Source organism: Equus przewalskii, chromosome 15 (assembly GCF_037783145.1).
Source record: "Equus przewalskii isolate Varuska chromosome 15, EquPr2, whole genome shotgun sequence".
Classification (NCBI taxonomy): Eukaryota; Metazoa; Chordata; class Mammalia; order Perissodactyla; family Equidae; genus Equus; species Equus przewalskii.
The window spans coordinates 87,766,786-87,794,699 of NC_091845.1; the positions used below are offsets into that span (position 1 = coordinate 87,766,786).

The 27,914-nt window shown below is 45.2% G+C and overlaps 2 protein-coding genes across 2 annotated transcripts in view; both read right to left on the minus strand.

Moving 5' to 3' along the window:
* Positions 1-7,885, minus strand: part of DHX36 (DEAH-box helicase 36) — a 50,593-nt gene extending 42,708 nt beyond the window's left edge. Inside the window, exons 1-3 of the mRNA XM_070577669.1 lie at positions 7,404-7,885; positions 1,785-1,909; positions 781-1,012 (exon numbers count right to left, since the gene is read on the minus strand). Coding sequence (XP_070433770.1) covers positions 781-1,012; positions 1,785-1,909; positions 7,404-7,610 — 564 coding nt within the window. The 5' untranslated portion in view covers positions 7,611-7,885. The remainder of the gene's footprint in view (positions 1-780; positions 1,013-1,784; positions 1,910-7,403) is intronic.
* Positions 7,886-20,087: 12,202 nt separating this feature from the next.
* GPR149 (G protein-coupled receptor 149) overlaps positions 20,088-27,914 on the minus strand; it is a 62,069-nt gene continuing 54,242 nt past the window's right edge. Inside the window, exon 4 of the mRNA XM_008520998.2 lies at positions 20,088-20,888. Coding sequence (XP_008519220.2) covers positions 20,301-20,888 — 588 coding nt within the window. The 3' untranslated portion in view covers positions 20,088-20,300. The remainder of the gene's footprint in view (positions 20,889-27,914) is intronic.

The window sequence follows — 27,914 nt, forward strand, 5'->3', positions numbered from 1 at the left end:
TGGACAACCTCGGCTCATCTGCTGTAATCAGGACATCCAACCTTCATCAGCGACAGTCAACGGATCCTTTCTTTTCTACGACAGGAGACGTGATATTCCACATCCCTCAAAAACAGCGGTACGTATTTGCATATTAAAGATATGGCCCTCAGAATTTCCTCAGTATTTTAAACTCTTAATTAAAAAATACATGTGAACATTTTATTACATCTATCTCTAGAGCATTCACAAAGCACACAATTTTATGTTTAAACAGAAAGTGATTTTAAAATATCTTGCCTAGCATGGAAAGAAATACTAGAAAAACTGAGAATTTCAGTTCTTGTTACAGTCCTGTCTTGAAAATGCTGGTAAACAGACCACGTCATATAACTTTTGGGAGATTTAATTTCATCATAAGTCAAAGAAAGGAGTTGGAATAAATGGTCCAGAAGAAAGTTTACAATTCTACAAAGCTAATTTATGGTCTCTTATGACATCTCACTAAACTGGCCTAGAAAAGTTAGGAGTGATTTTCTGTCATATGTACTACCATTTCTCAAATATTTCTCCTTCTCACCATGTAAGCTGCTGTAGATGAGACAGGCCCCTGCAGGTGATGTGTAATTCCATCCCACTGCTCTTCTCTACTATATGGGAAATAAAAATTCCCAGAGGACGGCCTGTTGAGGAATTTCACTGATCTGTATCATGCAACTACCTCTAACCAAAAATACATTTTTACCAAGTATGAGAAGAGAGCACAAGCAAAACTTTTTTCCACATCTTGCTTTCCGTTACCTGCATTTCAATATAGCGACGGTCAGTTTTTTTCTTTTGTAAATCTTCCAATAATTGTTGGTCTAAGGTTGCATCTGGCTCATTTTCTTGGAAGAGATATTCAGAATCTCGGTCAATGTATCTGTCCCTGATTCTAAACGTCTGCTTTTCTTGATTTATCAATTTCTTTTCCTGGTCCTCCCGTTTCTTCTCTGAGTTTGGTTTGTTCTTAGCAGGAGCTTCAGTACCATATCTATGTTGACAAAATAAAAAAATGACAAATGGTTAAATGAAGAGCCACTCGAGGCCTGAAACAATGCAATATGCTATTTGTTTCAAAATCACCCAAATCAAAAGCTTCTATTCTTTTCTCTTAGTAGAGCAATTATAAAAATACTTAGATTCCTATAATGAATTCAAATTTTTCCTCCCCGTAAATAGGTATTACCAGACAAGTTATTCCTTGTGATGGTTAAAAAAAATAAAAATCCACACAATAGACATTCCTCCATTGCAATAACTTAGTGTTTTTCTTTTTCTGATTTTCTGAGCCTTGTTTTAATTCCAAAACTTCATTTTCTTCCTGCCGCGTTTTCTGAGCTATAAATGGAATGCTACATTACACGGTCCCAGAAAAACCTCTACTAATCTTTCCTCCAAATGATATAGCTTCTTTACTATTCCTAAACAGTAGCAATGTAACTTCTTGCAGATTTCTCCCACAGGAGAATTTTGGAAATACAAAGACATGGATAGGAAGAACAATAAATAATAACTTAATAAATCTCATATCCAGATAGACTATTCAAACCATTTAGCTTTCTGTAGGAATGAATATGCCATCTAAATTTTTTTCTGTCACCAAATATGCTCAATCTACTTAAGCAAAAAAAATTACTTTGATGTTAAAATTCACTCATTGAAGAGTCTAAAGATGTTGTTGTTATTATCTTTGTTCCCCCAACCAATGCTACAACGGAAGTGTTACTCTAGGCTCATCCTTTAAAAGAACATTTTTGTTTTACCCATGATCTTCAGGAGCAAACCAGGATATCTGTGCTTCCGAATCCTTATCATTCTTAGCTTGGACAGAATGCAGTAGCTGCACAATTTGTTCTTCTCGACGTTCATCCATGTGTACTACAGCTCTCTATTTTGTGCAAAGGAAAAAACATCCTTATGAACATGAGAAAGCATGTGCAAAATTACTTGATAACTAAAAGAAAAATAAAGGCAAGAAAATATGTTTAACAAACATATATAAAAGAACGTTAAAGTCCTCTAGCCCAATTTCACTTCCTAGACCTAATTAAGGTTAACATTTTTGTATGCATCCTTCCAGACCTTTTTCTACTATGTATTTACACAATAACTCTAATATGACGGGAAAAGAAAGCATATTTATGTCCCTTACTAAAACTTCGCTTCCTTTACCTCCTTCTCTCACTTACTAATTATTATGAATTTTTCACAATCTTAAGTTTTCAAAGATACTCACAATTAAAGTTATTAAAAACACAAATGTTCTGTTAAAAAAACTAACTTGAAAACTGGAATAATACTTTGGTTGCAATGAGCATTTTAAAGTTCTTACACTAAAAGGACAAATATACTGGGAAGTAAGAAGGCTGAGATCACAGGGAACAAATAAAATTGATCAGCATTCACAGGGGTCCAATGTGGCAAATGCTGCAGCTGCCTCGGAGAATGAAAATTAATTTAAAAAACACACCACAGATATGAGTTACATTCTACAGAGTAAATACAAGAACTTTTAAACGCTTTTACAACTGTAAATTATAATTAGTTGAATTATAAGTAAACCCAGGAGTTAAGAGTGCGTAAAGTTTTCTTCAAGTATGCAGACAGGAAAGACGGCCAAGGTATTAAATGAAAAAAGCCAGTTGCAGAAAGTATATACAGAAAGATCTTATTTTATTATTAATTTTTTAAAAAGTTATTCACTTCACATTCTAGATTTCTTGTAGTATTTCTTCCAGATATATTTCTGGCACACTGCAGACGCCCCAGCAACGTCTATCAGATGAATGGCTGAACCTATCTTTTACAACAAGCATGTATGACTTTTGTGACAAAACCACTTTTCTCTCTAAAATAAACAAACACACAAAAAGAATACAATGAGATCTCTGGGGAATTCCAGAAGACTTTTGCCAATAACCTATTAAAGGGTTTACTAAAAGCATCATTATGCTCATACAATTAAAAAGTTGATAGAGTAAAACTCTGGCTGCTGGGAAAGCATCAAGAAATTACCAGCTGCAGCAAAACCTGCTTACTGACAAGCACTAAAGCCTGAAATTTTGTTTGTTTTTTTAACGGTATGCTCAGAAATCTTTTTAAAATGGCTTACATATTAGGCTGGTGAATTCTTCTCCCTAGGGCAGGATGTGTCCTCCCCACTAGCACTGGAAGCTTCCAGCTGGTCTCTCCAGGACTCTACCTGTGCACCTTTTACCTTGGCTGATTGTAATCTGTAATAATTTACTGTAAAAGACCATCACTCTGAGTACACCACCTTTTCAAATTCTGTGATTCCTGCTAGTGAATTACGGAACCTGAGAGCGGTCTTGGGGATCCCCAACACAGAGGATCATGATTAGAACATTTGTGCCCTATGCTTTAAATTCTGAAATGTCTTCAGCACATATTAACATTTACTGCCTTGTGTGCCTACACGAGATGGTTATCGATTACTACACTTTTTCTTGGCAGTTAGAAATTTAAGAATCTATAAGTCTTTGATTAAAGACTCCTCTGGGAAGGAACCCCCAGGACATAAAGTCATTCTCCAGCAAAGTTTCCTTAACTTTTGCATCCTTTCCAACCATCTCAAGGGCTCAAAGCATTCTTTCTTTCATTCACTTTCAAAATATAAAGATAAGACTAAGTCATTTTTACATGAAGAATGATTTATTTCCAACTGAAACGCATTCACACTACAGCATTTCTTCAACCAACCAAAGGTTTACATTTTGAAGCTTTTCCCTCTACTAGCAGAACAAAGGTTCTCCTCCTCTCCTTGTTACATGAGTTTTAGATATCCCCCCAAAGGCGGGATGATTGAAAAGTGAAACAGCCTATGAAACATAATTTATACTTTCTAATAAAACACAATTCACATTTTTTATAAATTATTTTAAATGAGGTTCTCCCCAGAAAGAGGCCCCAGAGTCTGCAGGCAGTGAAGAACTCAGGAGAGCTGAAATTCCAAAGCTGGATCTCTCCTTTCCTTGTGGCTGTCTCCTTCCTACCCCCCAGCTCCATCGCCCTCCTCTTCACCCCACCCCCGCCCGCAGAACCTCAGACACATACTTTATTTTTCATGACTATTTCGTTTTATCACGGTATTTGACTTTTTGATTATTTTCCCCCTTTCTGGACATCCTTAAATATTCTTTCTGCTTCTAAATTCCTGGCAAAGAAAGACCTTCAACAATGTCCAGCAAATTATCCATATCTATCTTATCAGCTTCTAACTATCTGCAACTATTTCAAACTTTCTCCATTCTCTGTTAGACACCGATACTACGTTCCTGTTCATCCTCAACATTTCACAAAGAAAACAAAAACCGAAGGAAAAGTCCTTAACTGCTTGCCACCAAACCTAAACCCAGCTGTCTCAGAAGCCCTCCTCTGCTCTCTTCCTTCCTGTGAAAACGGAAGAGGAGCCCATTTCCCTGCTTAAGGTTAACCTCTCCACCTGAACTCTGCAGCCCAAGACCTTTCACTTTTTCAGGGCTATCTCCTCCTACTGAGATTTATCTTCTTTTCCTAAAGCTCTGCCATTTTAGTCATTAGGCTGCTGACCAACATTCTGGTTTGCTTCCTTCCAGATAAGCGGTAGAAGGGCATTTTCCCACCCCTAAGTTAAGCATGGCCATGTGACTTACTGGACAGAGAAATGTGAATGGGGTTCTCTAAGAATCAGGGGCAATTTCCTGTACTCGCTCCCTTGTTGCCACTAAACTTGCTCCGCTTGCGATGGGCCGAGGCTCTGTGAGCCTTTCGTTAAGGAGAACTCTTGACTCAACTCCAGTGCTCAAGCAATGTGAGTGGAAAAACCAATGCAGCTGGTATAAACCATTAAGATTTTGAAGCTGTTTACTACTGCAGCATGATGTAGTCTACTCAGACACCTCTTCCTCTCCACTGGCTCCTTACGTGGTATCAGTACATGAACACAAACACAGTCAAATCTCTTCACACTTAAAACAACCAAAAAGACCCCCAAAATTCCTCCCTTGAATTCTCCCACACCTATCAGCCACTGCCCTGTTTCCCTCCTCCTCTTCACAGTAAAACTGCTTGAAAGCGCTCCAGTTCTTCACGTCTCCTTCACCAGCCGCCCCACTGCAATCTGGTTTTCCCTCCACCACTCCACAGAAAGAGTTCTCATCCAGGTCACCGACCACCCTGCTGCTAAATCCAAGACATCCTGAGCTCTTGCCTTGTTCCACGTCTGTGTAGGGTTTACCACTGATTACTTTCTCGTTTTCATATGCTCTTTTCTCCCTTAAACACTACTCTGAGATTCCAAAACAACACTCATCTCCTTATTTTTCTCTTCTCTGGCTGCTCCTTCCTACATTCTTTTGTAAGCTTCTCTTCCTCAGTCCATCCCTTAAATTCTCTTGTTCTACACAGTCCAGCCTGAGTGCCCTGCAGACCAACGGCACTGGCATTCTCTGGGAGCCTGCTGGGAAAGTAGGATCTCTAGCCCCAGCCCAGTGCTACGTTTTCCCAGGACGCCAGGTGACTCCTGTGCACACTGAGGTTTGAGAAGCAGTGGCTGTAGAACTGAGAGCTGCACCCACCCCACTCCTCTTCTCACTGCTCACTTCCACACTCCAACTCCTGTCCATGGGTCCACAAGCTGCCACATGTTCACCTGCAGCCCAGACTTCTCCAGGCATCAGATTCACACTGAGCTGAGTCCACCACCTTCCTCCACCAAGACTGTTCCATAGTCAAGAAAGCGCTCACCGTCAGCAGCAGCTTTCCCCTTCCCTCAGATCAAGCCACTCTAACCTGTCCACTTCCCTCCGTCTCCACTGCCCAAGTCCAACCTCAAGCGTGGTTTCTCAGCTTAATCACTGCAAGGGCTACTTTACCGTCCCCCGGCCCAGGACTGCCCCTTCCAACTGTTCTCCACAAAGCGAACACAGACCCAGGCACTTAACCTTCTAGTTCAAATGCTGCACGACCTGCAGTTTTTAGGGAAAAGCCCACGAATGTCAAGGCCCTGCTCATTCTTGTAGCCCGGGGCTTTTCAAATGGCTGTGTATAAAACTACAGTAAAAGATCTGGACCAGTCTTCTAAAAGAGAAGGCAGAAAAGTACAAACAACAAAAACCCAGAGTCAAGTACAGGTAATTATCATTTTACGAAACATGTGTTCGGTCACACGCGTGCGCGCTGGGCTGCAGACTAGAACACATCCTTTCTGCGGGAAGCGGCCCCCAGTCTGGGCCAGCTGCCCTCGGGACGGCCGCGTGCGGCCCTGCCTGAGCTCCCTGTCCGAACCGTGCTCACTGCGCTGCCCGTGAGGCCGGCAGCGGGGCCCGTTCCGCCTGGCACCGTACTCCCGCCTGCGCAGCCCCGCAGCCGCAGTCCGGCGGGTGGGGCCAGATCTCCCTGGGACGGCGCCTGAGACACCGGCCCGCGCTAAGCATCTGCCAGAAAGAAGCGCGTCACTAGCACGCGCTCTCTCTGCTCACACGGGTTCACGGAAAAGGAAAAGCCGGGGAAACTCTGGCTGACGGCGGCAAAGGGCAGGGGAGCTGATCGCCGAAGAACGGCCCTATTCGGGCGCGAAGACGGAGAGGCGCGCTCCAGAGCAGGAGGGCGCGAGAGCGCACAACAAACCCTGGAACACAGCGTCAGCACCGCCCCGGGAGGTCTCAGGGGGCGCGGAGGGCGCCCCCCCCGCGGAGCCGGGCACGGGGCCCGGAAAGTACGGAGGACGCGCTAAGCGTGCCGCGCGGGACCCCGCGGCCGCCGCCCCTGAGAGCCAGGACCAAGAGAGGCGCGGGGCTGCGCCGGACAGGGCCAGCGGGGGCAGCGGAGCGCGGGGCTCCGCCGGACAGGACCAGGGGGGGCAGCGGGGGGCTCGGACCCCGGCACGGACCCACACCGCCGTCTGTGAGCGGCCGCATACTGAAAACGGAGGCAGACCAGAGCTGACATGAGCTCGGGGCCAATCTTGCTCAGCAAAAGAAGGACTAATAAGAAAATAGGCAGAGCAGACCTCTGCGGGACAGAAAGACAAGGATCAAACACAAACGCACTCTGGCCTCGCAAGCGGAGAGCCTGCAGCGACGTGTACCAAACGGGAGACAGCCTGGCGAGGGGCGGACGCCGAGAGCCCCAATCGTGACCGCCGCACGGCGGGCCGCAAGGGAAGCAGAAACGCGCTCCGCGAGTTCTCCGTTGCCCTTCGAGACCACCTCCCCGCCGGCGCCGGCAGCCCGGACGCCACGCCTCCCCGGGCTCGCACGCCGGCACCCAGAGCGGCCACGCGTTCCGCGGGCGCGCCGGGGGCAGGCAGAGGCCGGGGGCGCGGCGGCCGACCGGCGGGGCCCCGCCCGAACCTTCCCGGCCCGCGCCCCCGCCCGCCTCACCTCCTGCCTCTCGGCGTCCCGGTTCTTCTGGCCCTGCTTCCGTGCGTACCACAGGCCGATCTCGCGGCCCTTCAGGTGCCCGGGGTGCCGGCCGCGCCCGCCCCGGCCGCCCCCGCCGCCGCCCGCGCCCCGGCTCCCACCGCGGCCGCCGCCGGAGCTGCGCGGCCCGCCGTCGCGGCCCCAGCCCGGAGGGCCCTCATAGCTCATCGCCCCGGCGGGCCCAGCCCGGGAGCGCCGGCAGCCGCTGGAAATGGCGGCGGGCCCGGAAGCGGGTGCGGACCGCTTCCTCCTTGCTTCCGGCGCCGGCGCGAGGCTGCCCGTGGAGCGACCCGGCGGGCGCTTCCGGTGACGTCAGGGCGCCGGCCGTGAGGTCGAAGGGCGGCCAGCGAGGGCCTGTGTGACGCTTTCCGCCGGCCGCAGTGGTGCGTCTGCGCCGAGAGCGACCATGGGCGGCAGGTCTGGGCGGCGCGCGCCCGGCGTGCGAGGCAGGGGGCGGGGCTTCCTGTGGGAACCCGGCCGTGAAGCCCGAGCTCGCTTCCGGCGCGGCCCGCAGCCTCGAGGACGCCCGCCCGGTCCGCAGGCTCTGGTCTCGCTGCCGCGGTCTCGCTGAGTGCGGGGCGCAGCCCAGGGAGGCGGGGCGCCCGTCCGTGGAGAGTGGGGCGTCGGGGCCGCGTCGTCCGCGCGCCTCCCGGGCCGCCGGGGAGGCCGTCGCTTAAGCGGGGCCGGCGCCACGCTGTCCTCGAGGTCCCGCCCCGCGCGCGGCCTGCAGGGCCTGCGGTGAGCCCGTCCTCGGGGCGGACCCGCAGCCCGAGCTACCGCCGGCGGAGGCCGAGCGCTCCCACGGCGGGGTGCAGCCCTGGCGGCGGGCCCGTGGGCCGGGCACCGGGCAGCGGGCGGGGACGCCGAGGGGCCGCGCGCTGGCCAGGAGTGCACTCGCCGCCGTGAGCGGGAGGGCGCAGCTGGAGGCCGGGATCGCGACACGGCGGCCACCCCCGGGAGGTGGGGACGCGTCGCAGGCGGAGACGTAGCGGGCGGGCGGGCCGGCGGCCGGGTCAGGATGGGGGTCGCCCCCTCCAGAGCGGGGGGCAGACGGACGCTCCGGGCGAGCGTGGAGGCCGCCCCCCCGCCCGAGTGTGGAAGCCCGGCCCCGCGAAGCCGCGGCGGGAGACGGGCCTTTGAGCGCCACGGGCCTGGTCGTAGAGGCGGCCCCGGTGCAGGGGCCGAGTGTCCCCGTGCGAGAAGGTCTCCTCGGGAGACCGGCCGCCCTGGCTCTGCCTGCGGCTACGGGCAGGACTCCTGCGGCCCGGCGCGCACCGGGGCGGGCGGCGCACACCGGCTCGGGGCGCACTGCTCACGGGCGGTCGGCCGGTCGGTGCCCCCAGGCTGTGCGCGGCACCGTTCGGGGCCGGGGAGACACGGGCGCTCGTCGGGGACCCGACATGGCGTGTTGTCCCGGTTGTCCGGGCCTTTCAGCTGGAGAGGCGAGGCGAAGGGAAGTTTGCAGGGGTACGACGTGGGCACCCAGCCTCGGGGGCGGCGGAAGGGGCCGCGGCGAGGGGTGCGCCCTGGGTCAGGCGGGTGAACCTGTCCGCGCCCCGCGGCCGTGAGTGCCGGCCAGGGCCAAGTTCGTGGTCGGCGGGCAGCAGCGGGAGTGACGGCCGCGCGCTTCGCCCAGGCCTCGTGGCCGCCCCAGGGGGTGGCGCCTGCTTTCTGACCAGCCGTCCTCTGCGCCCCGTGTTTGCCGGCCCTAAGATGCACCTCGGACGCGGATCTCGTCGCTAGCTTTCCTGGCGCCCTCGGCGTGAAGCGCGGACCGCTCTGAGCAGATGGCTGCACGAAGGATCCTGCGCAGGGTGGGCCGCCAGGATGCTGCGGGAGGAAAGACGCCCGCTGTCCCCAGGCTCCCGCGGCGCTGGGCACCAGAGCGCTCCCTGCCCGGTGTGGCGGAGTGCGTCTGCGCAGCCTCCCAAGCGTCCTCCCCACCGCCCGCAGCCAGCCCGCAGACGCACGGCCCCTGCTGCACGCCCGCCGGCCCGTCTCCGGTCCAGCCCCTTTGCACGGACGGGGCCGGGGGGCTCCCTGACTCTGCATTTTTACCCCGACACTGTGCAACACCTTCGGCAGGATTTTTCAGGGGTCTAACGTTCTTGAAGCCCGGAGTGAGGAGTTTTTTTAGTGTTCCCCTTGGAGAATGAAACCCTTAATTGACTCTTACTGCATCTTGGGGTGGGCAGAGGGGAGGTGCTGATAAAAGTAATCCTAGACGGCTATAGAATATAACGATCTGGCTGTGTGAGGCTGGGAAAGCAGGAAAAATGGAGAGCTAAGATCATGTTATGAGAAGAGCGTGGATGGGAGATGACCGTGTTCATCTTTGGAAGACCGTCCGCTGTGTGTGCTGATTCGCGGCTTCTCCAAAACGAGGTCACCCCATCATTTTGACAGCTTGACAGACTTCTCGTGCTGCGTCACAGACACTCCTGCTGCTGCCCTTGTGACGGCTGGAAGGAGGAGCAGGGATAGAGCACTCGCTAATGTTTAACGAGTGCTTATCGTGTGTCAGGCACTAGAAGCAGGCGCCATGTTCTGTTTTACTACAGTTGGGCCAGGAAACTCGAGGAATGCAAAGACTGAAGAATGAGACCTCTCCAGGGAAGGGATACCATCACTGATCTAATCCGTGAAAAATGATGCATCTGAGAAAAGCTAGGAAGAACCAGATGTCTGCAGAACCGTTTATGCCTCCTTCCTTTATAAAGCTTCCATTTTCAATCACTGAAATCTCATTTATTTATCAAATATTTTTAAGAGACTAAATGGACATATTTTCAGTCTTCTCCTCTCTAAGTCATATTCCCCAGTAGACTCTGCACAAGTATAGCTCGAGAGAGGGGGGAGAATGAAGTCTGCCTTGGGAAGGATAATATGAGGAAATGGAGATCTCTGATTCATAGGAAGTAGTACAAGGAAGCCTTATTATTGGAGGAGAATGCAGGAGGAGTGTGGGAGAGAAGAGGAAGATGTTTGTGTTACAAACATCCCGGCTTTTTTGCCATATTTCCTGCTTAGATCTCTGAAAGCAGACCATGTTTTTTCTGTTTGTTGGTTTGGTTTGGGGTTTTTTTTTTGAGGAATATTAGCCATGACCTAACATCTGTCACCAATTCTCTTTTTGCTGAGGAAGACTGGCCCTGAGCTAGCATCCGTGCCCATCTTCCTCTGCTTTATATGTGAGATGCCTGCAACAGCATCACTTGATGAATGGTACACAGGTCTACACCTGGGATCCGAACCGGCGAACCCTGGACTGCCGAAGCAGAATGTGTGAACTTGACTGCTACCCCACCAGGCCGGCCCCAGCAGATCATGTTTTGAAATACACTTTTTAAAAAACTCCAGTTATAGCTTTTAGTATATCCAGTGCTTATGCTAAAGAGAAAAATTACTTACGGAAGCCTATATTCCCCTGGAATTCTAGGAGGGTTTTGCTTTTTCGTTATTTCAAAGTGATGTATCCTCTATTAGGCCAGTTTCATCATTTCCTACTACTGGCTTCTCTTGCTTCACTAACCTTTGGGGAATCTTAGACACATCAGGATTTTCTCCTGGTCTTTATCCTAAAATTGGTGAATGCTAAGGTTTTTTATGTTTGTTTTTTGAGGAAGATTAGCCCTGAGCTAACTACTGCCAAGCTTCCTCTTTTTGCTGAGGAAGACTGGCCCTGAGCTAACATCCATGCCCATCTTCCTCTACCTCTATTTTATATGTGGGATGCCTACCACAGCATGGCTTTTGCCAAGCAGCGCCATGTCCACACCTGGGATCCGAACCGGCGAACCCCTGACTGCTGAGAAGCAGAATGGGCAAACTTAACCACTGCACCACCAGGCCAGCCCTGCTAAGGTTTCTTGATCCAAGAATACCAAACCTGTGCTCTACCCAACTCCATCAAGGGTATTCTTGATTAAAAAGGAGAAGAAGATCCTCATCAAAGTGGGGTTTCAACACAAGAGGAGCTGAGAGGATCCAGAACCTTCGTTTGGTATCTTAGAATTGTATATATAATGCTGTGGCTGAAAGGTTTTAGAGAGAATCTAATCCACCTGGGCCTGCGTCATCCCCAATCTTTCTAACATGCATTCTAGAGTACACTGAGTTCTTGAGAGTTGAGCTTCAGGCTAAACAGCGGTAGAGTCAGAGATGGAAACCAAGCCTTCTGATTCCCAGCCCAGTGCTCTTTCCACTGCAACCAGACCAGTTAGGCACTAGGAAAGGTTACAGATTGGAGACACATCTGTTAGAGTCCCTACAGAAAGCAGATGGCAAGCTTGAAACAGGAGAATTCAGGGAGCATTTGTATGTATTTACACGTGTTAAAGCTGTGTACAGGTGCATGTGTAAAGCCTAGAAAAGGTTTCAGTAAACTGGAGCTAGCAGCAGCAGAGATGTTACCATCTCTAGGCCCAAGTGAATGAAGAAAGGGGGCAAATGCTGGCATCCTGAAAGAAAGCTCCATAGAGCCAGCTGCCAGCAAGCAGCAGTGACCACTGATAAAGGGCAGATCCAGTCCAAGGTGATCCTGCAGGGAAAGAGAAGAATAAACATCCTGACCTCACTCTCCTCTCTGGGCTCTTGCTGGAAGTCCCTGTTGGCCAAATCCCGTGGAAGCAGAGGGCACATGCTTCTGTTTGTTGACGCAGTTGAGGCAGACGGGAAGGTGACAAGAGCAGAGGGGTCTGCAGGAGAGCAGTGAAGACGACCAACACTGGGCCAGAGCAGACTCTGCTGCTTTTAGTTGCAGCAAATTGTAAATATTTCACGGAGGCAGAGATCAATCAGAGAAACTCCAGTCCCTTTATTGTCTGTCAGATGCAGATATTATCTGCTTCCAGTCTCCTGTTTGAATTTGACTGAACATCCAATGTCTCCAGAAGGCATTCTTTGCGAAGACCAGGAGTGGCTGTGTGCTCACCTTTAAGCCGAGTTTCTGAAGGCGTGACAGTCTCGTCCTTTTATTACCTCCTCTCAGGGGTAGGTCCTTGATGACATTCAGTCATAATTTTCTTATTTCATTCGAAATACTGAAAGGGAAATTTCTTTTTATTCTCTAATAGAAACATGAAAAGCAAGCAAGAGGTACTTTTAGTAGGAAATTGCAGATGTTACCTCGTCTGCTTTTTAGTTACAGTTGGTAGCTTATGTTTTGAGGAAAGAGCATATAGATTAGGGGTTACTTGCTTCAGAACTGTAAGTAGAGTGACTGTAGAATTTCTTGTCCACTCTGGGACACTCTGAAGAGTGAAAGAGGATGCTATTATTCAGTATGCCAGGAGAAACAGTCGTACACTGGGATTATCCCCGGCAAGCCGGACGTTTTGTCATCCCAGCTGTAAATAACTGCCACTATCGGCTAATTCCATCTCTTTCTCATGAAAAGGAAAAAAGAAAAATTGTGACTTGGTGAAGGTGGAAGGATTCCAGGATCCATGTTAAAGACCTTGACTGGCTTATACAACATACTTTCCCTTGACAACTACGTAATCTCATTAAAGTGGATTTTCCTCTGCCCGGTTTAAGCACACAATCTTGGAACTTAGGAAAAGATATTATGAATGAGTATACTAAGAAAAAAAATTGTTTAATTTTAATCAATACATTTTTTCTAAATTAAAAAAGATAAAAGTACAAAGTACACTTGAAATTTATCTGATGTTATAAACCATTGTTAATTAAAAAAATCTAGAACACACCCGGGTCACCGAATCTTATGAGATCACTCTTGAAACCTGCTTCTTCCAGGAAATTTCCCTCAGCTAATTAGTGAGTGATGCTGAAGCCCCTGATGTGGAAATTCCTCAGACCCTCTGTCCTCACAGCCCCTCTGAATGCATTTCACTGTACAGAGTCAAAACCGTTTATTTACTCATTCTCATTTTCCTCAAAGTAGTTATTCTGTGCTGTTGCTCTTATCTGACATAGTAGATTTTATGGTCAGAGTTTCTCAAACTTCACTTATTGGTGTACTTCCGATAAAATGTTTACCATATGCAACTATAAACTCTACTACTAGTTTTGAAATTTCATGAAATTGACTCATTTTTATAGTCAGTCATTTATTTGAAAGGGAAACTTTATATTACTATTCTAGATGTGAGATTAGCATTTTTTCATAAATAGATAAAGATAAAGGTGAATCAATGAAAACAAAACAGTGTAATTGAATTCCAGCTTGAGTCATTTGCCCGCTGAGTCTAGTTTAAAGCCTGATTTCCCATTGTCAGAAAAGGAGAGAATCGAGTGGTAGAGAGAGCTAAGGACTTGATAGTACCAAGCTGAGAGTTGTCTCTTATGTAAGCAGAGAAAATAAAAAAGAATTAGATGTTCTTAGAAAGAATAGGAATTAAGAAGGAGTAACTTTCTCATTGTTACTTAATGATTTATCAGTAACACTCACTGAAATCTTATGCACCCCCACTGTGTGTCACAGATCTAGGACACCGTGTCCTGCTCACGTGCAGTATTAAGTGATCTGTATATCATGTGATGTCCTGTATAGGCTGTAACTTTTCTACCCAGTAAAAATGTATTTCCATGTGTGAAGTTCAGAAACCCTCTAATGGGTGATGATGAGTCAAATTCATGGTTCCTTTTGTGGGTTACTGCACGAGAATGGATATGTGGGAGACCTCTGGGGGCTAGTAATGTTCTGTGTCTCGATCTGGGGGGTAGTTACATGAATGTTAAATTTGAGGAAACACATCCAGCTGTACACTTAAAAAAAAATTTTTTTTAAAGAAAATACAAAGTCTTAAGGCTTCTGTTAGCGTGAAGATCTGTATCTTTACTACTATAACCAGGTGACCGTGGATTTGTCTAAACCCTAATTTTTTTGACCCTGACATTTTACAGTTTATGGGAGTTTCTGCTATGTGGTGGAGACGAAAATTTAGCTCTGAGGCATTTTTTTCCTCTTTTCTGGAAAAATTACTCAGTGGGACTATGCTTGTGTAAAAGTGGAAAGATCCTCCTCTGTAATAAAGTGTTTCAAGACAATGTGGCTCCAGGAATCTAAATTGTTCTGTGTAATATTGCAAAAGACCGTCTCCATGGTGGTTTCGTATTTGGATTTTGATTGCCCAATGCCAGCAAATTGCTGCTGTTCTTGAGAATATGTGTTTTTGTATGTGTGAATGTTTGTGTATGCGTGTTCTTGACGCATTTTAAAGTTGAGATCTCAAGACTGAAGGAAAGACAGACAAATATGACTGTCTTTGTATCTTAAGCTGGAGAGAGCCTAGAACAAGTTGACCGAGGTTTGGAGCAGTATTGTCTAGATTAGGGTGTTGATGTCCTAAATTTAGTCGAGACCCAATAACTCAAACTTGGGGAAATGTAGCACTGTTGGGTTACTGTCTGCAGCACCTCTGTCCGCATCTTATGACACCAGAGAGGGGCCCCTATTCACATTCTATCACCGTATGGTGTGTGATTGTCTAGTCAGGGCCACAGCGTGTGGCAGAGACTGGATACCTAGCTGCTCACCAAATTTGGGTTTCTTCTTCCTGTGCACACACCTCCTCTGCAGTGCAGTGTGGCTGTGTACTGAGATGTGTCCAGTGTCGTGGAAGCTGGAGTGACTGAGGGGCTGTTCTTCCAGGCCAGTCCCACTGAGAGCGCGAGCGCAGGATCCTCCCTGCCATTTCCCCTTCTGCCGGCTTGACACAGACAAGCATAGTGATCGTAGGGAATGAAGAAGTGGAACTGTGAGACGGACAGAACCCAGGCCCTGGAGGAGAAAGGCTCAGCTGGTCAGGAGCATTCATTGACCTGCTCTGCTTCTCTTCCGCTGTACCTTCCACGTCTCGTGCAAAGGTCTGTCGTTGGCAGCTGCTAAACCTGGACCTTGCCGGCAAGACAGACTGGGAAACATAATTTTGAGGCTTCTAGCCTCTGTGCTACATGGAGGACTTTAGAAACATTGGGATATTCCAGAATATTAACAAAAAATAGATGCCTGAGGTAATTTGTTCTCAAGTTACAGGTTCCACACATAGATGTTTAATAAATTTATAATCTAAAATTACCAAGGAAATCCTCCTTATTTATTGAATCAGAATACAACACTGTCACCATCTCCACTGCTGCACCCTAACCCGAGCCAACGTTGTGTCTAACCCAGACCCTTGAAATACCCTCCTGCCTTTCCTTCGTAGCTGTATTTGTACCCGTGTGGTCTTTCCCCTGACAACAGACAAGGATTCTGAAATCAGACACGTCACTCCTTTGCTCAGAACCTCCCAGTCGCTTCCCACCTTGTTTAGAATAAAAATAAAAATCCCAGGTCCCGACCTGGTGTGCGGGGTGCTGATGGTCTGTCTTCCCTGCCCTTCTGTCTGTCTGTCTGTCTCTCTCTCAGCTACACTCAGCACCCTCCGGGATCGTTTCACAGAGCCCAGAAGGCACACTCCCACTCCTGGAGACTTGCTCTCCCTCTGCGGGACTGTGATTTCCCCGGATGATCACACAGCATGCTTCCTCGCTTTATTTGAGTCTCTGATCAGTGAAGCTTTTCCTGACTAAAGTATTCAAAAAAGCTGTCTGTCCATCCTTGTCTTTTTATTCTAGTTTTTCTTCTTAGCATTTTTAGTACTTCTAATACCTATTATCTGTCCATACACTTAGCCTTCCCCGATATGTATATATATATAAATGTATAGTAAAGAACTTAACTTTATCCAAAGGGAGGTCTGGCCTTTGCCCTTCTGGGGAGGTGATCTCTAAGCCCTTGGAATGTGGTGCCTGATAGGAGTGCCTTTGTTTATCTGGGGGCCTCAGACCAGCCAGAGAGTAACTGTGATTTAGGATAGGGGCTTCCATATCACCTGACCTTCTGGGGAGCTGGAAACTGAGCTCAGTCACGTGAGCCGTCAGCCATGCTCGCCCTGTTCCTAGCATGACAGAGTCCCAGTAAAGATGCTGGACACCAAGATCCAGAGCAGCTTTCCTTGCAGGCAATACTCCATGTGTGTTGTCACACGGTGCCAGGAAAGTCATGCTGTCCGTGACTCCTTGGGGAGAGGACAACAGAAGCTCCGTATTTAGACTTTTTCTAGACCCTATTGTATGTACTTCTTCTCTTGGCTGATTTTAATTTGTATCCTGTTAAAAAGAAACACCAGGCCCAAAATGGAGTTGCTTGTGCTAAGCCCCACGTCAGCAAAGCAAGACTTAATGGCAGTTTCAGCTTCTCCCAGGAGTGGAATTTCAAACCCATCAGTCTGGAATTTCCTGACCAACACTAGTGAGGTGATCCACCTGATAAGACCCCTGCCTTCCGGCCCCTCGGGGAAGGTGACCTTGCCTCAAACAATCCACTCTGTTTTCATAGCTTCCTTGCTCTGCTCCCTTCTGCCTATAAAGACCTTCCATTTTGTACAGCTCCTCAGAGCGCCCTCCCATGGTTAGATGGGGTGCTGCCCGACTCATGCCTCTTTTAATAAAGCCGATTAGGTCTTCAGATTTACTCAGTTCAATTTTTGTTTCTAACAATCTTTTCCCTGTATACACCGAAACTGTGACTACACAGCTTGCAGTAAGTTCACTGAGTTCTTCCAGTGAATTACAGAAATGACAGTGGTTTTGGGAACACCTTGAGCTTGCAGTTGATGTCAGAACAGAGGGAAGTCTCATGTGGACTGTGTTCTCTAAATTTGCAGTTGGCTCAAACTCACAGTATGTATGTATTTTTGGTTTTGCTCAAAACCAAATATAGGTACAATTCTAAGTACCTAGAACAATGTCTAGCATAGAGTAGGCATTCATTAAATATTGTAATGAATAAATGAATGAAAGTAGCTGAATAATATACATAAAAAACTAAGAGAAAATTTATCTATGAAATCCAATACTAAAGAACCATGTTGAGAAAAGCTTTCTGATAATGCACGGCCAAATCTTCTTTCTCGTGTTCTGAGTAGGGCTGCGGTGTTTACTGTCTTCCGAATGTTGCCTCTGTCCATCCCAACTCTTGGAAGTCTTTGGGATTATTATGTTATTAGGGCGTTTTAGGGATTACGTCTTTTCAGTTTGTAGGAGTCACCACCAGATGGCAATATTTTTATTAGATAACAAGTAGTTGTCTTCAGATACATCAATTTGTAGAGAAAAGAAAACCTGTATGAAATATGGCATTTATTAATAAGAAGAACAATATAACGATGCAAGGGTAAGATATTTAACTATGCACAGGACACCTGTAAGGGTGTGTCCCATACCAGAAACCCATTTTCGCCATCATAATCCCTTTGAAGACTAAGTAGACTTTGTGCTGGTGTAGCTTAACCTGCCCTCTCAACAAGGACTGGGAGGAGCCCTTGGTGCAGAAGCACAGCCCCTGTGAGTCTCCTTACAGAGTCAGCTGCTGTTGGCCTGGAGTGGGAAGTGTTCCGGGTTGGAATGTGATGCTGATTAGCCTTTCAAACTATGACTTTGGGCTAAATGGTTCTGGCATTGTGTCAGCACTGCAGGATTTTTAAGTGTATCCGTTGTATAGCTAATTCAACAACCAAGAGCAATCAATATCCTAGTGTTTTTCAGTTCCCCCAGTGAAGAGAAGATGGAAGACAGGAGGGAAAATGTGCACTCCTGTCTTCCGGTCCAACTCAGTGCTCTTTAAACCTTAATTCCATCTTCTCCTCTTCATTTGAAGCACTGTGCTGCTATAAAAGATTTGTTTGTATTTAACTCTTTATTTTCTTCTGTTTTATTATGATTTGGTGTCTAATTTCTTTGCTGCCAGAAATTGCACTTTACAGCAGGAAAATCACTTTTCTCTTTCATAGAATTTACATAGAATTTCATAGAATTTCTCTTTCATAGAATACACTTAAATATATCAAGGCTGTCCTTTTTTTGCAGATTGGCACCTGTGCTAACATCTGTTGCCAATCTTCTTTTTTTTTTTCTTCTTCTCCCCAAAGCCCCATCGGTACATAGTTGTATATTCTAGTTGTGAGTTCCTCTAGTTCTGCTGTGTGAAACGCCGCCTCAGCATGGCCTGATGAGCAGGGCCATGTCAGCACCCAGGATCTGAACCAGCAACGACTTGGCCACTGGGCTGGCCCAAGGCCTGTGCCTTACAAAGCATTATTAGAATATTCAATTCAACTTTCTCTTTTATAACAGACATTTAATGCTGTTGATTTACAACATCAGATTGATCCGGCCGTTTGTCAGTGTGAAATAGCCCTCAATTTGGGGGATAAAAATCCTTTTTAAATGAAATATATTTGTAATGAGAATATATTTAAATTTGAATTTATATATTATGCACTATTTGAGGCTTGCTTTACAAGCATTGCTAATGGCTTTACATTTGCTCCCCAAGTTTAGATGAGGAGATATGGGTGAGTTAAATGAGAGTTAGGGAAAGTCTATTGAGATAATTATTTTCAAAATGACTTCTTGGTGGCAAAAAAATCTGAAGATGAAACGATCTGAAAGCCCATGTCAAGCAATTTAGAATTCTGATTCAATATAATGAAATAAAAACCAAAATAAATCATTTTAAAAAACCATTCACTTAGTCTGTAAATAGTAAATAAGATATGTGGGTGAGGTGGATGTGCACAAAGTTTAAAATCATGTAAAATATCAACTCAGTAACTCTGGAAAATAAACATTTAAGTAGTACACTTAACATATGTTTATAGAAAGATCAGAATAAAGCAATTTGAAGGAAATCACTTCATAACTTTTGAAATATACATTACCAATATTCTGACAAGGTGATTCCTGCTTTTTTGCAATTTGACACATTTTAAAATTAGTCTTGAAATGTACACCCTACAGTCATGTAATATAATACATTGAGTTGTTTCTTTGAGATATACATCTTTGGGAAAGAAAGCACCTAGATTTGGAATAATATTTGAACTAAAATTTTCTATGCTTCAAGAATAGCTAAGAAAGTTTGCCAAATCTGCAGCTTTAGAAACAGACTCTTTTATTTTGGACTTAGAGCAGTTTCCTTTGCTCTACCCAGAAGTTGGTCACTCTAGTTGGGTGCACTTCACAGAACTTAATCTGGCAGTGTTTCCCTCCAATTTCCATTCAAATAAGCAAAACAGTTCAAGAAATGGTGTGTACATTCACAACCTTTTCCAATAGTGTGTGAGCTAGGGACTGCTTCTAATTCCACTTAGGACACGCAACATAATTGTTTTAAGGGCAGTCTTGATATACTGAAAAGATGAAAGGAAAACACTGTTATATTTAAGAGAGAGAAGAAAAAAACATTTGGTAAACAATTTGTATTTTATAGAAATGAAGGAAACTGCTATTTACAGACCAGGGCAGGCATGTCTTGAAGTTGGAAGGTGGCCGTTTGACACCACAAGAGATGTCTCCCAGACATTAGCATAAAGCTAACGTGGTCACTGTCAGAGGCGTGTTTTGCTGGCACATCCAGGCAAGACTCTTCAAGACAACTTAAGGTTTTGCTCCATTTCTTCCATTCCCAAAGTGTGTTTTCCCCCTGCCAACAGTGGATATAGACACATGCGTGGGGACAGTACATTCATTGAGTTTGTGCAACTTTCTGTTTGCTCTGAGGTTGATAAACAGCCAAAAGCACTAGTAAACTCGGCCAAGATTTGACTTAGAAAAGATCTTTAGAAATCCGATAAGAAACAAAATCTTTTAATAGCACAGTGTGTGATCTATGGGCAACACATCAAAAGCACTTGTGTTCACACTACTTCCAGCTGTTTGCACTACAAGTAATTAACAGTGAATCTATAAAGCTAACGCAAACCAGCAAATACTAAAGGGCATCCCGCAGCCTCCGAGCAAAGGCGTTGGTGAAGCAGGTTGGAGTTGCAGAACCACCCTGCTCTTTTAGACCAGGGGATCACGGGCCCCTTGGCTCGCTCGCTCTCTCTCCCTGTAGGCTTTGTTCAACAGCTGGATTTCCTCTTGGTGCCCCTCCCTCTCCTGACGCTGCTTCTTGCTGTTCTGCCTGTGCGCTTCCACGGTGTCCGGGATGGAGATGTTGATGTCCCCTTCAGGACTACTTGTGGGCAAGAAGAGAGAGTAGGAGGCTGTCTCCCCTAAGTCACACGAGACGAATCTGTTTTCTTTCCGGGAGTAGCGCAGAGATGGCGATCTGACCTGTGTGGACGACTGGCTGATGTTGCTAATGATTGACACGGTGTCCAAGGCCTCCTCATTATCACAGATTTCAAGAACTTCCAAGTGTATTTTCACACTGGCGTCCGCGAACGTGGCGGGAGAATCCTCAGAGTTTGGCTCATGGCCGACACTTTTGGATCGATAGACTTCTATTTTCTTAGAGGCTGGGGATATTTTTTGTCCTTCTGCACTTACCTCATAGGTAGACAGAGAAAGAGTTTTCCCTGTAGGCGCTTGGAGAGACACAGTGCCCTGGAATGCACACAGGGGGATGGCCAGGCCACCACCAGAGCGCTGGGGACAAAGACAAAACCGTTATTGTTCGGAACTAGTTTCTCAGATAGGGCCATTTAGAAATTCATTTTACTTATCAAAATGTAAAGTTCTTCTATTTCAGACCCATTTCCCTAGAAACTTTTTATGAATATAGGATTTAAATTCTGCCCTCAAAGTACCGTAGCTCAGTTTCTTCATGGTCGAACACAACATCTGCACAAGGGCAGTCAGGAAGCTGCCTTTCGAGATAAAGGACACACTTCCACAGTGTAAGGCAAAATTTGTGTATTGATGGGCGGCAGTAGATGTTTTCAAGGGCAGAATTGGGGCATAAAATTGGATACGTATTTACAATCTGGAATTGCTTGTCAATTTTTGTTACATGTTCAGTTACATTAAAAAGTTTGCATAGGTTGAAAGAAATACAGACCGTGTTATCAAAATACACTTTCTTTTCCTGTTTAGTATGCCAGGGAGCATGCTTATGAAACTGTGATTCAGACTAAGTACAAAGAATATCTCAGTTGGTAGGTTGAGCACAGAGGAGAGGAACCGATGTCAGCAGAGCTGTGCTACGGTGTCCTTACTTTTCCACCGAGAAATCAGTCGTGATTAAGTAAACCCAGTCATAGAGAAGTGCCCCACATCTCTGCAAAAACCTGCCTGAAAGTTTAACCCTTTTGTATTCTATGTAAAACTTTGTATATTAAGACCTTTTAAAAACTGTACTCACCACTGAGAAGTGCTTAAGAAATGAAAATAGGACCAATTCCTATAAAAGCCTGTCCTTTATACTGTTGATTCATGCTTCCATACTCTCAGCTGACTCTGGTTTTGGTCACATGTCAGTGTCAGAAGAAGACAGTAGTATGCCAGACTTCTAGAGCAGCGGTGCTCAAAGCCGCGTCCTCAGACCAGCTTCGTCAGCATCACCTGATAACTTGTAAGAAATGCAGATTTTTGAGCCCTTCCCCAGACCTACCGAATCAGCACCTCTGGGGTGGGCCCGGCAGTCTGTAATCTAGCAAGACCTCCAGGTGAGCCTGTGCGTGGGAAGGTTTGAGATCCACTGCTGTAGCCAAAGAAATGCAGCCCAGAAAAGGAAGCGATGGGAGGGTGGTTAGCAGACCGCTTTGTACACCCCCTATGACGCCCGGAGTTTCTCACTGGACTGGCTTAAGTGTGTCTTTCCACCTGGGGAGTTGGCAGGAGGGCTCATCGTATTTGGCCAGTCTAGGATGATCAATCTTCCCAGTTTGCCTACGACTGTGCCAGTTTTAGCACTAAATGCCCTCATCCCAGGAAACCTCTCAGTCTCAGGGAAATCAGGATGGCAGGTCACCCTATTTTCCTTGGGTATTTTGTATCTGGACCTAAGAGTGGCTGGAGGAAGCTCAGAATCAGAGTCACGCTATTGGAGAGCAATTTGGATTCTCTTCTGCTTAGAGAAATTTTTAAGGGAGGATGCATTGTGAGCTTCATTCGGGTGCCTTCCTGTCCCACCCTTTGAATTCATGGACCAGAAAAATACAGTCTAGGCTATGTGAGACATGTCACCAGTCTTTTCCAGTTATTCTCTATGGAGAAGTCTTGAATTCTATTTATCCATAAGGGGACCTGGGAACCTAACTTTAGGGCCTTGCCCCACACGGGGCCAGAAACTGAACTCTTGCACTATGAAGTTCACTTTACCCTTCTGCTGAGGCAAAGGATGTCATCAGCTTCACAGGGACGATGCTGACTGAAGGAGGAGAGACAGAGGAACAATACTTGGGTTCATTACTTACCAGAGCATTGTTTGAATGGTGGCAACTTTCGGCAAAGTTTTATTTTTTATTCATCCTTTTTGTGTGTGTGTGTGTGAGGAAGATTAGCCCTGAGCTAACATCTGCTGCCAATCCTCCTCTTTTTGCTGAGGAAGACTGGCCCTGAGCTAACATCCGTGCCCATCTTCCTCTACTTTATATGTGGGACGCCTGCCACAGCATGGCTTGCCAAGCGGTACCATGTCTGCACCCGGGATCCGAACTGGTGAACCCCGGGCCACCAAAGTGGAACGTGTGCACTTAACCGCTGCGCCACCGGGCTGGCCCCTCATCCATTTTATTAAACATTTACTGAATACCTATTATGTGCAAGATTCTGAGCTTACATTGGGTGTACAGATATACTACGTCTTCATTCAAAGACTCTACAGATAATTAGGTGAGAAAGACATGTGAAGAAACAAAATGAAAATTTCAGCTCTAACCGTAATAATAGAGACAGGAACCTAGTTCTGTGGGGTCCAAGCAATGACCACTTCTGGTAAAGAGATTTCATATAGCGGGTGGCATCTGAAACTGATCTTAAGAATAATGAAAAGATGGACAGTTTAAAAGCCTTGCTTTCTGAGTGGTAAGTCATGAGTTAAAGGGCCAACCTAAAAACTTTCCATCCTCAGAAAATATTTTTGTTGTCAAAGACAGCAACTTTTATTTTTTAAATCAAAATCGACTGAAACATTATTTAATCAGAAAATTTGTGTCATTTAATAATGTGAATTATAAGTACAGCCTTCTTTATTCTGAAAGCTAGTTAATCTGAAAGCTGAACTCCCTTACATTGCACTTTCTTGCAAGGAGAAAAAACAACTGTGTCTCAGTGCTTAAAGAATTGTTTATAAGTTTCTCTTTGAAGTGGCGCGCTGTATAAACGATGTCCCATGGAGGGTACCAGTTTAAAAAGAAAGACACCATAAGAAAACCGAGTTGTCAGACAGTGCCCAGCAGCATTGGCTTGTCTGACTCAGCACCTTTACCAGGACTCCAACAGCATTACCGGGTCTTTGTGGGTACCAGCTTGTGTCACTGACGGGCAGTTAATATAAAGGCAAATGTGGTAAAGAATTTTTTTGCATCTGATTTTATACATCCACAGAGGTAATGCAGATTTCAGTAACTTCCCCACGCTAATCTTACCCTCAAGTGAACAAACAAGCTTTACTGAGTTATCAAGCGACAGCTCATTAAAATTAGCATTTTAGAATTGCATAGTGCCAGAGTTTAGCTACATATGAAGTCTGGTTGTTCTGAAATAGCACACAGCGTCTTGAGTTATCAGAATTCTTTTGTGAAGAATTTGTATTCAAAAGAGCAGTCTCCACTTGACAGTCATAGAAATAAAGACACAGAGTCAGATTATGTAGAAAGATCTGAATGTACATCTTCATATTATTAATTCAAAATTGGCAAGTTAGTTTCATCAAAATGGTACTGTCACTCTAAGCTCATTTAGTAATTTTAATTTTACTGGCTATGAAAGTATTTAATGTATAAATTTGTTTTGGTCTTAGATTTGTATAAGAACTATAAGCATAAAGAGTTTATACCAAATGTTGTTTGTACGCCTTTAAGCAAAATGATAAAAATTTGATGTGACAGTGAGGTTCATAGAATTTCGTTTTCTTTAAAAGGGACGTCTCCATTATTTAAGATAGAGACTCATTGCTCTAGGTGAGGGAGAATGGGAGCTTGAATGAAGGGAGCAGTAATAGGGGTAGAGATTCAGGGAGAGAGCTGACAGAATGACAGAATTTGAGTAAAGAACAGAATTTCCCACTTCCTTTAGAGTATGGAGGGAGGATTATAGTGGAGAGAGATTAGAAGCTGGGAGAACAGATGATGGGACCACTGTTACGTACTGGAACTGGGTCAGCTGCTCGGTCTACAGCGATGGATGAAGAGGCCGCAGAGCCATGGAATACACAATGACCAAGCTCATGGACAGCTGCATTTGTGTGTCATTCATGGGACCACAGACCCAGGCTGGAGTATGATGAGCGTATGAAATAACAGCCCTTAACCAGGTGGAGTGAGGGGAAAGGAGACCCGAGAAGTCTTCCCAGAGCAGAAGTACCGGATATCAATGCTACTGTCTAGTATGTTCTAGAGTCCGAGCTGGGCCAAAATCAAGAACAAGGAATAAGAAATATAAGTGTTGAGTAGGAAGAGACAAAATTATCATAATTGTCCGATGAAAATACTGTCTACCTAGAAATTCTAGAGCAGCAAATCTAAAAAAGAATTCAGGAGTTTAATAAGGTGGCTGAATTCTAGGAAAACATTGACATCAATAGCAACTACCAATCAAAAAATATGTTTTTAAAAAGTCCCATTCAAAATAGCAACAAAACTATAAAAATGGGTGAGAGCTATATGAGGAAAACTACTATAATAATGAGAAGTCCTGAATAAACAGGAGATAAAAGAAATAATGTTTCCACATGGGAAAACTCTATGTTGTAAATATGGCAATCTTCTTTTACTTTATTGATTTAACACAAGTTCAATAAAAATCCCAATGGAATTTTATTTTGGAACTTGGAAAGTTCCTTCTAAGACTTATTTGCAAGAATGAATGCTTGTGGATAACCAAGAAATATTGCAAACAAACCAATGAGGTGGATTTGCAAACTTTATATGGAGCAACCGTAGTGAATATAGGGGGTTAATGGTGAGCTGTGACAAATCAAGGAGAGTCAGGAAACCAGATGGAGTATATCACAAAGATGGCATTCCATAGTAAGTAAGGACTCATGGGAGCTCTTACATATTATTGGCTATCCATGGCAAAATTAAATTAGATTCCTTTTCATGTTATATGCAAAAATCATTTCTTAAGTCTTAATCATTCTTTTAAAATCCTGGATGAAGAAGAACTTTCCAAATCTGGAATAAAACCAGAAATGACACAGTAAAGGATGAACAGATTTGGACTGCAGAGAAATGGTAAGTGTCTCTGTAGAAACATACGCTAAAGCAGCAATAAAGGGCAGGTGGCGGCCAGGGGAAACGTGGGCAGCTCAGATGCAAGGTAGAGGGGAGCAGTCGTACACGGAGAGTAAGATGGAATACCCAGCCGCAAAGCGGAAGTGAAGTGGGCAGAGCTCTGATGGGAAGAAACACAAGCGGGGATAGAGCTGTGCAAAGACATCCAATTCCACCAGTAGTCAAACAAGGTAAGTAAAAACAATGCATCGTTTTTAGCATCTCAGATTGCCCTCCACCAAAAAAAAAAAAAAAAGATGAATAAATAAAAGATAGATGCCATGTTTACAGAACGTTTTGATTGTATTTAAGTACAAAATAAAAACTACATATACTTACCAGCGATCCTATTTCTAAGTCAGTTTGATGTTTACGTCACTGTGGCAAGTCCTCGAGTACAAGTGACCTAAATGTCTATCATTTGGTAAAAACTGATTAAATTACGGTACAGTTCTGTACTGGAAAACTATCTTGAAAGAGTGAGCTAAAACCGTAAGCTCTGCCTGGGTAAAATAATTTCAATACATTTTAAGTTATAATAGCAAATGCAAAACAATGTGTATAGCACGATCCAGCTTTCCTGTAGAAAAGTGCCTATCAGAAGACAACGCAGCAAATATGTGTGTCTGGAATAAAAAACAGATCCATAGGCACGCGAGCACACACACATATTATACGCACAGAGAAGACTGAACGGCTACACACCAAACGACCGTTTCCTCTGGGACTGGATGGGGGAGGATTTCGACTTTCATGTTTTATATTTCTAAATTGCTTGATGGTGATTTTGCTCATGGAGGTTTATCAGGTAGTAGAGGAGGCAGAGAGCGAAAAATATTCCAGAAGGGCGCCCAGGATGTAGGGGAGGGTGCAGAGTGTGGGTTGCTGCGATGGTAGTCAGCCTCAGAGTTCAGCGTGGGGTTTGTGCTGCACTGGGGGTTTGTGCTATTTTTAGGTTAGGAGAGGAGACAAGCGGGATGGAGGGCACTATCTCAAAGTTTTCCCCTAATGGTTTGGTTGATTAGAATGAAAGTGCCAGTTGAGGTGTAGCTTATTTTTCATTCACACTTTAAAAGGGTAGAGAAAGGCACTTAGGACAAGAAGAAAAAAAAAAAAGAAACGTTAAATGAAAGGAAAGGGCCAGGGTCTGTAATAAGTCAGATTCTCCTGACTAATTTTCCTGGAAACAATAAACATTTGAGTCCAACAAGCTGTCGATTTAACATTAAGTTCAAATAAACAAAGAATCTCACTTCAGAAAAAAAAGAAATACTATAGAACTGGAGTCACAAACCACAATGCGGCCTGCAGATCTGCAAAGCATTCAAAAAGTTCAAGAACAATTTCAAAAAGAGACTAAAAGTAAAAAGCAATACAATCTTAAGAGAAAATTAACATTGTGAGGAGATAATACAAAAAGTGGTTAATATTGGTTTAATTTATCCTCATCTTTGTATAGTTGAATAGGGTCCCCTCCAAAATCCATAGCCACTTGTACCCTGTGAATATGACCTTATTTGGAAATAGGGTCTTTGCAATACAATCAAATTAAGATGAGGTCATACTGGATTAGGGTGGGCCCTAATCCCATGACTGGTGTCCTTTTAAGAAAAGGGGAATTTGGGCACAGACCACGTAGAGGGAGGATGGCCAGGTGAAGGAGACGGCGAGTGGAGTTACGCTGTCCTAAACCAGGAACAAGGGCCCTCCCCTAGACTCGGAGGAACCTGGCCCTGCTGACATCTCGATTTTGGAATTCTAGCCTCCAGAAATATGAGACAGTAGATTTCTGATGTTTTAAGCCATCCAAGTTTATGGTAATTTGTTACAGTAGCTCTAGGAATAAATAAATAAATGTTTTATGCAAACAGGTAAAAAATACATATGTAAGCAAACATTTTGTAAAGTCCTACAACTGTCTATTTTCTTTTGGATACTGGAACAAAGTGCCATTTGTGTCAAATCCGCATAGAACGTAATCTCCTCAAGGGAAGGGAACATTTCCTTGTTGATCTTTATTTTCCCTGCCATCTGTAGCAGCACCTGGCACATAGCAGGCCCTCAAAAGAAAAATTTGTTGAATGAATAAACGTGTGCATGAGTGAATGAATCTGCAACACTGACCTTGTAGACTTTTTAGGTTCCATATTTTAACTTTCTAAAGGACAAAAAATAAGATCATCTTTTAAAAATATTGCTGTCTAGAATTTGTTTTGTATTTTAACAGCCCTATATA